At 47.0% G+C, this 9,015-nt stretch overlaps 1 protein-coding gene across 2 annotated transcripts in view; it reads left to right on the top strand.

Annotated features, from left to right (window-relative positions):
- The first annotated feature begins 593 nt into the window (after window positions 1-593).
- SUCLA2 (succinate-CoA ligase ADP-forming subunit beta) overlaps window positions 594-9,015 on the top strand; it is a 48,479-nt gene continuing 40,057 nt past the window's right edge. The window contains exons 1-2 of one of the 2 annotated variants that reach the window (XM_040991409.1): window positions 594-730; window positions 8,564-8,744. In XM_040991409.1, the coding sequence (XP_040847343.1) occupies window positions 641-730; window positions 8,564-8,744 (271 nt within the window). In that variant the 5' untranslated portion in view covers window positions 594-640. Of the gene's footprint in view, window positions 731-999; window positions 1,026-8,563; window positions 8,745-9,015 lie in introns of those variants that run through there. The other variant, XM_040991410.1, reaches the window with a different exon arrangement.

Below are 9,015 nucleotides of genomic sequence, written 5' to 3'. Positions count from 1 at the left end.
GCAGAATTACACACACACACACACAAAGTAGCTGCAGGTTCCCTCCCCAAATGGCTGCAGGCAGGAGCTGGGTTGGTACAGAGCCATGAGCTTCTTTCTGGGTCTCCCATGGTCGGTGTCGGGGGCCAAAAACTGTGGGCATCTTCTGCTGTCTTCCCAGGAGCACTAGCAGGAAGCTGGATGGGAAGTGGAACAGCTGGAACACCAACACACACGCATACGGGACAGCAGCATTGCCTGCCAGGGTTTTACCCCCTATGCTAGTGCATCTGCTCCACAAAACATTTCTTGAAGAAAGCCCATTTTACAGATAAAGTTACCGACCGCAGAGATCACATAAGTGACAGAGTGACACCTGTCTATGGGAATTAGCCAGTTCACGTTGTCTTCTGGCCGCAGGGCGGATATCGAGGCTGCGCTGGAAGTCCCCAAGATCAAAGTTGGTTGTGTCAGCCTGGCGTCAGCAGGTCACTTCTCGTCCCACCGGCTAGTTCAGTCCGGCAGCGACGGAGTTAACTCCCGGTCCCGCCCCCGACAGGTGGGGCGGGGGCGGAGAGCGCGTCGCTGGCCGCGCGGCCGCGGACCTACTGGCGCTTCTGCGCTTGCGCGGGGCGCTGAGGGGACGGGGTCGGAGTCAGAAATGGCGGCCTCCGTGTTCTACAGCCGGCTGTTGGCCGCCGCCTCTCTTAGGAGCCACCGGCCCCGGCCGGCGCTGCGGGCCGCCGCCCAGGTATTGCTGCCCAGCCCGTTCTCGTCTCGAGGGTCGGCAGGAGAAAGGGCGAGGTGGGACATGTGGCTCCTGTGGGCGAGGTGGGAGGGGAAGCGGGGCCCGGCTCGGGGTCACTTCGGCGGCGGTGACATTTCCTGGGTGCCGGGCTGGGCTCGCGGGCGGCTTGCCCGGGAGTGCTGCCCGCCGGCACCGCGAGCCCGACCGGGTTCACGCCGCTCTGCTCCGAGGGCCCGGGCTGCGGCAGCGCGCTCGATTCCCCTGCGGATGGCGGGGAGCGGATGGGCTCCCGGTGGAGGTGGCGACGGGTCGAGGCTGCGTCCTGTGGGGCAGGGGGGAATGCCCTTCCTTCGTGCTCTGTTGTCTGCGGAGCTGTCATAGGCGGGAGTGGCCTGTCCACCTGCCTGTAATGGGGCGAGGCAGCCAAGTTCCCCCTGTCCGGAGTGGCAGTGTATTGTTCTGCCTGTTAATCGTGGTAAGAGGATCACGCTTCTGGACTTAACCACTGTGGGCAAGGATGAAAATGATCTTTGAGATGCTGATAGCGTGGTGGCCACCAGCTTGTTTTGGTTTCGAATATTGCTTGTCAGCAGTCTTAAGAGCTGCACAGGTAGTCGCTGAGCAGGCTGTTGGGCTGCACTGTGAGGTGTGGCATGAAGATGGGGAGGCTAAGGGAATAGGTGGTTTAGGATAGGTCATCCAGTGGGTGAGCTTTAGCTCAGAACTTTGTGGTTCAGAGCCCGTGTGCTTGAGTCCGCCCCGCGGGGACAGCAGCCTCGTGCTTCCCAGTGTTGATCTCCAGGGACTGTGGACAAGCACGAGCGGTTGACCACATCCCTTCCGGTCTACTTTACCTTCTAAAGTAACTCCTCACAGATCCCATTACATTTTAATTTTATCCGCTTTTTATTTTTTAAAGCTACTCATACTTTGCAACTAAGGACACGGAATTCCATGATTTTGTTTCCTAGTAGAAGTGATATTTATCTCCGTGTCTTGAACTTGCCGAGGGGATCTTAAAAAGGTGCTGTCTGGTTCTTGGAAAATGACTATTTGATGAATAAATACATCTTTGGAAATTCCTAGCTTTTGTGTCTTCGCTTCTGTCTTGGATGCCTGATATATTGTCTTTATAATGACAGCTCCTTTCTTTTAATTTTGTAGTCGGGGACGCACGGGTACTTGGGGAAATGGGTTGAGGGTCCCATGTCGAGTTTAGCAATTCTGTGCGCATTTCATTGGATCCCTTGCCCCTCTTCTGGTTTTTCTGTATCTGCTGTTCAGACGGTTCAGGTTATAAGTGGATTAATGGTTCAGAGATTTCTGAACTGCCGTCAGTCACACTCAGTGACTGCATTCTTCCAGTTTGAATTCTGCCACGCGGGTGCAGGGTCCCAAGGCTTTGGCTGTCCTCGAATGCTTTCCTAGGCCACAAGCAGGGAGCTGGATGGGAAACAGGGCCGCCCCTATGGGATCCCGGTGCTTGCAAGGTGAGGACTTTAACTGCTAGGCTACTGCGCCAGGCCCTTCATTTTATTTTTTAAAGTAATAGTTACACATTTAGGCAGTATGCTGTGCCTATATGTATATAAAATTGTGTATATATATAATTCAGTGGTTAAATCGGGGTGATTATGGTATCTATTACTTATCAGTTCTTTGTAGTAAGACATTTAAAATCCTCTTTTCTAGCTATTTTATAATTCATGGTATATTATTAGTAAATGTCGTCACCTTATTGAGAACTTAGATTCTCTCGGATGGCTCTAACTTTGTGTTTGCTGACAGTTTCTCCCTTTGATAATAGGAGTGTTTAAAGTAGTAAAATGAAGAAAGATAAATACTGTGATTAACTCAGAGTCCTCATGGTCATGCCAACAAAATCTAAAGCTGATGTCCTAAGTGACAACTCATGATGATCCAAGGATAGAATTAGTGAAATACTGAGAGAATAAAAAAATTCAGTTATGGGCCCAGCGCCATAGCCTAGTGGCTAAAGTCCTCGCTTTGCATGTGCCAGCATTCCATATGAGTGCTGGTTCTAATCCTGGTAGCTCCACTTCTCTTCCAGCTCCCTGCTTGTGACCTGGGAAAGCAGTCAAGGACAGCCCAAAGCCTTGGAACCCTGCACCCACGTGTGGGAGACCTGGAGGAAGCTTCTGGCTCCTGGCCTCGGATTAGCTCAGCACTGGCCATTGCGGCTGCTTGGGGATTGAATCATTGGATGGAAGATCTTCCTCTCTGCTTCTCTTCCTCTTGTATATCTGACTTGGCAATAAAAATAAATCGTCAAAAAAAATTCAGTTATAAAAACAGCAATGCCTTATGAATTCTAATTGTTTCTAAGTAGAGTTTTTGAAAGAACTATAAAAATCTACTTAAGAAATTTGTGTCACATTTACTCTCAGGTTAAAAAAAAATATTTGAGAGCAGAGAACGGGCGAGCTCCTGTCTGTTGGCTCAGTTGCCATGTGCCCCAGTGGTTCCTGACTGTGCTGAAACCGGGAGCTGAGAACTAAATGCAGGTCTGTAGACGGCAGGTGCTCAGGGGCTTGAGTCTACCTGCCGCCTTCCGGGATCTGCATCAGCGAGGAGCTGGTTAGGAGTTGGAGCTGAGAGTTAAACTCAGGCACTTGGATGTGGGAAATGACTGAATAGCCAGGCTAAATGTCATTGTTTTGGGGAAATATTTTAAACTGACAGAAAGGGTCCAACAGTAGTATATCCAACATCGGTACTGCCTTCTCCTAAATTTAACATTGTGCTACATCATCTTACAGTATTTATTTTTTTATTTATTTTTATTGCAAAGTAAAAGATACAGAGAGACAAACAGGAAGATCTTCCATCTGCTGATTCACTCTCCAAGTGGCCACAACGCCCGGAGCTGAGCCAATCTGAAGCCATGAACCAAGAGCTTCTTCCAGGTCTCCCACACGGGTCTCCCAAGGGTCCCAAGGCTTTGGGCCGTCCTCGACTGCTTTCCCAGACCACAAGCAGGGAGCTGAATGGGAGGCGGGGCTGCCATATGGGATTAGAACCAGCATCCATATGGGATCCCAGTGCTTGCAAGGCGAGGGCTTTATCCACTATGCTATGGTGCTGGGCCCTGTCTTATACTCTTAATAGCTTATAAGCTTATGCATATATTTATTTATGGGTGTATGTGTGAAATCACGTGTATTCACTTACTTTTGCATTTACGTTGTGGGCATCCTATCGCTTCAGTCCTAGATATTTCAGCTTATGTTACTTTTAAAAAAAAGTTTTATTTTTATTTTTGAGTTTTATGATAATTCTGTAGAGTCTGGGATTTCCCCCTACCAAATTCCTCCCCCTCCACTGATTTTCCCAATATTGTTACAATATGTGTAGTCCTTCATAATGAGTTACAATTCCATTGTAACTCCATTGCTGTGCTGATACAGTGTCAGACAGTCCATCATCCCATTGTCTAGATATGTCCAACAGTTTAGTTTCATTGGGAGTCCATCTTTGCTTTGCAAGTAGTGATGCATGTTGCATTGTATCTTCACATCTGGATATGGTAGTCTCTATTACTCATATTTAGGAAATTTAACATTGGTATGACACAGGTATCTAATATATACTGAGATTGGAATGCTTCTGTTTGTCCTAAAGTATCCTTTGTAGCTGTTAATTATGTTTTAATTATTTTAAAGACTGGGAATGATGAGCTTGTGTGCCAGAGAGAACTTCCTGCGATGTGCAGGTTCACTCCTCGGATGTCACGGCAGTCCTGGTCTTGCGTGTGGGTGGCAGCGCAGCCACCTGGGTCACTGCACTGATTCCAGGTCTGCAGCAGCAGGAAGTGGAATGCGCTAGAGCCGGGGGCGTGCTCCAGGCTCTCTGACATGCGCATCTTAGCTGGATTCCATTTTTAAAAAAGATTGATTTATTTTCCTTTTTATTGGAAAGGTAGATATACAGAGAGGAGAAGAGACAGAGAGAAAGATCTTTCATCCAATGATTCACTCCCCAAGCAGCCGCAGTGACCGGAGCTGAGCCAATCCGAAGTCAGGAGCCAGGAGCTTCTTCTAGGTTTCCCACATGCAGGTGCAGGGTCCTAAAGCTTTGGGCCATCCTCAGCTGCTTTCCCAGGGCTCAAGCAGGGAGCTGGATGGGAAGCAGGGCTGTCGAGATTAGAACTGGTACCCATATGGGATCCCAGTGCGTTCAAAGCGAGGACTTTAGCTGATAGGCTATCGTGCTGGGCCCAGCTGGATTCCTTTTAAAAGATTTATTTGTTTATGTATTTTATTGGAAATTCAGGTTTATAGAGAGAAGGAGATGCAGAGAGAAAGATCTCTCTTTCACTGGTTTACTCCTGAAGTGATCACCATGACTGGAGCCGAGTCAATCCAAAGCCAGGAGCCAGGAGCTTCTTCTGGATCTCCTTTGCAGGTTCAGGGTCCCAAGGCTTTGGGCTGTCCTCGACTGCTTTCCCAGGCCACAAGCAGGGAGTTGGAAGGGAAGTGGAGCAATCAGGATTAGAACGGGTGCCCATATGGGATCCTGGGGAATACAAGACAGACTTTATCCACTAGGCTATTGCACCGGGTCCCTCTATGTTTTTTTTTAAAGGTTATTTTTTTTTCTTTTTTTGAAAAGGAGAGAGAACGACAGAGCTCCCATCTGCTCATTTCATTGAGAGATGCAATAGAGAGCAAGAGAAGGACTGGTCTTCTATCTGCTCATCTGCTTCCCGTGTCCAAAGCAGCTGGGTCTGGGCCAGGTCATAGTCAGGAGCTCCGTTGTGGGTCTCCTATGCAGGAAGCAGGGTCCCGCCTGTGTGAAACCAGTATCTGCTGCCTGCCATTGTTGCCTGTTCTCAGGGAGTTGGATGGGAGGTAGAGGTGGGGCTTGAAACATCTGTTCCGAGACAGGATGCGGGAGTCCTAAGTGGTAGCTAAAATCACTAACCACAATGTCCCGCACTCTCCTCCTCCTCGGGTTTTTTTGAAGCTGGGATCAAACACCTGGGAATTTTTCTATTCAGTTTATTAAGTGCTTCCTTGAGACTTGTTGTTGACCTTGTACTCATAAATGTAATTCAGTTGCCTATTTACATGTCTGAACTGTAGCTAGCACTAAGTTGGTTTAAATCTTTAAGTTTTACCAGCACAGTCTAGCACATAGGCATTTAAAAGTTACTTAAGGGGTCTGTGCTGTGACGCCTGCACCCCGTCAAGTCCCCCTGCTCTCCTCCCTGCTCCTGGGAAAGCAACAGAAGGTGACTTGGGTCTTTGGGCCCCTAAACCACGTGGGAAATCTAGAAGCTGCCCCCAGGCCTCTGGCCCAGCCAATGACCATGTTCAGGAGGGCGTTGGGTCAGGGGATGGAAGATCTGGCTCTCCCTCATTCTTTTCTCTGTAACTTTGCTTTTCAAATAAGTAAATAAAAATCTTGGAGAAAGATGAAAAGTTATTTGGTTGGCATATGTAGATGGTTAAGCTATCACTTGTGGTACAGCATCCCATATGGATGGTTTATGTTCCGGCTTATACTTCCAATCCAGCTTTGTGCTAATGAATGCACCTTGGGAAGCAGTGGGAGATGGCCAGGGACTTGGGCTCCTGCCACCCTTGTGAGAAGCCGGATGAGTGCCAGGTGCCCAGCTTAGGCCTGGTCTAGTCCAAGCCCTGGCTGTTGTAGCCAGTTGGGGGGTGAATCAGCCATTTGAAAATCTTTCTGTCTCCTCCTCTCTAACTCTGCCTCACAAATAGTAATCTTAAAAAAATAGATTGTGTATGATTGTCTTTCTGCCTTATTCTAGGTACTCCTATTATTAAACTTTGAGATATAACATGTAAGGTTATACAGCCACTAATTCTGACTTCTAATACCATAGGATAATTTTGACTGATTATGAATAGGAAAAAAAGAAATTGTATGGTTTTCATGTGTTTAGCTTTTTTCTGTTAGGTTGCTAGCTGTTTCATGAATGGTAGTTTTGTTGTTGCCCTGAGGTACCCTGCTGTTTCAGTGTACCACAGCTTACCCGTGCTGTTGTTGAGCAGTCAGGCCTGCTCTGGCTGGGTTACACATGCCTTTTGGTTTCCCTAAGGATTCCTTTCTACTGATGTGGATTTTCTCATTGTTGTGGCCCTGCCATAGAAGCTGAAAGCCCAGCCCCCACACTCCTGTCAGCAGTGAGATACAAGCTGGTAGAGGGACATCTTATTTTTATGTTTCCTAATTGTTTTTTTCTTTCTTTATTTTAAAAAAAGATTATTTTAATTGGAAAGTCAGATTTATAGACAGAGGAGATACAGAGAAAAAGATCTTCTGTCTGCTCGTTTACTCCCCAAGTGGCCGCAGTGGTCAGAGATGAACTGATCCGAAGCCAGGAGCCAGGAGCTACTTCCAGGTATCCCATGTGGGTGCAGGAAGTCCCAAGGCCTTGAGCTGTCCTCTGCTGCTTTCCCAGGCTGCAAACAGGGAGCTGGATGGGAAGTGGAGCAGCTGGGATTAGAACTGGTGCTCATATGGGATACTGGCACATGCAAGGCAAGGACATTTAGCCCCTAAGCTACCACATTGGGCCCCTCTGATTGTTCTTCTAAGAGTAATTTTGACTCATCTCAGAGGCATCGAGTCTCCCCTGCTCCCCAGCCCTGCCATCCTTCTTCCACTGTAAAGTAGCATTCAGTCTCATTCTCTTTATACTCCTCCTTACCACCATCTGACGTGTGTATTTATCATCCATTCTCTCACTACTTCCTGCCTCTCTAGTACATACAGACTTTAGGATGTGTGCTTCAGATGGAGAGGATGTTTTGTTCAGTTCACTGCTCTTATTCCCAGTGTTCAATATGTGTATTTGGTTGATTGGATGTTCTGCATAGATTGAAAATGGGAACCTGGAAGCTTTTGATTGGAGTCCAGTTGTGAAGGGCGAGCACTTGTGTTTATACAGCAGGTGCCAGCTAATGGAAATGTTAAGCAGGAATGCATTGAGGATGCCATGTCAGGTCAGTTCTCTGGACTAAGATTTTCTGATTATGCGGTGGAAAGTTGTGTGAATGTGGTCCTTGGAGCCTCACCTGGAGAAGAATGAAGACTGCAGAGTTGATGAGAGGGAGAACTGAGTTGCCGTTGTGACAGACAGCTGCCATTCCTGTGGGACATCTGGAACTAGAATAGCCCTTCTGAATTCTCCCGAATTGGGATGAAGGGTGATTTTATAACCCGTTTGTTCTCATTGTCGTAATGAAGTGTAGGCTGCCTGTGAGGAGGAGGTGTGATTGGAGCAAGAAGGCGCTCCTGAGAGGGCTGTGTTCATGGCCAGCAATCAGCATTTGCAGCAACTGAGACTGGGAATACCTCAGTCCGAAACAGGGGGTCTAGGCACTGTGCTGCAGTATCTGCTGTAGATGAAGCTAGCATTTTGAGACTTAAATTATCACCTTCTACTGCCAGGCGATTTGCTAGCTGCAGGTAGAATGGTAGAAAAAGCTGGAAAGGATTTTTGGTTTAGTGGAAACGATGGAATTGATTTTAGATCTGTCGAATTTGACCTGGAAGCAGAATTGCCCTGTGGATCACTGGAGATGTCACAATAACGTACAAATGTAAGATAACAATTAAAGATGACAAGAGTACTCAGAACTACAGTGGTAACAGTTGATTGTTGGTGGATTAGCTCCTAGTTTTATGCTGTAATTTATGTACTTTGAATGTTACATTTTGATGATTTAATGACACACTTTTGTTATAAAGATGCAGTTACTCTGTAAGCAAAGTATTTTGAAAGATATTTTTGAGTAATGGTTGTATCACTATAAAATGTAAATATGTTTCTGATTTCTCTAGGTTCTTGGAAATTCAGGATTATTTAATAACCATGGACTCCCGGTACAGCAGCAGCCGCAAAGGAATCTTTCACTGCATGAATACATGAGTATGGAATTGTTGCAAGAAGCTGGTGTCTCCGTTCCCAAAGGATTTGTGGCAAAGTCACCAGATGAAGCTTATGCAATTGCCAAAAAATTAGGTACCAAATTAAAAACTTACATCACCTTGACATGAGAATTTTGATAAGATATGAACTTTTTACTTATTAGTAACGTTTACCTTGTTTTTTTGGGAGGGGGATATATACAAAGACAGACACAAAGAGACAGAGCTCTCCTTTTTTGGTTTGCTCATAGTGCTGTACAGCCAGGAGCCAGGAATACATTCCAGGTCTCCCCTGTGAGTGACGGGTGTGCATTAGCAAGAAACTGAAGTCAGGAGTCAGAGCATTCTGTGGAACCCAGATACCC

Source organism: Ochotona curzoniae, unplaced genomic scaffold, assembly GCF_017591425.1.
Source record: "Ochotona curzoniae isolate NIBS_2020 unplaced genomic scaffold, NIBS_Ocur_1.0 contig_64, whole genome shotgun sequence".
Lineage (NCBI taxonomy): Eukaryota > Metazoa > Chordata > Mammalia > Lagomorpha > Ochotonidae > Ochotona > Ochotona curzoniae.
The sequence above is the reverse complement of the archived record's forward strand: the minus strand, read 5'-3'. Positions and strand labels throughout refer to the sequence as shown.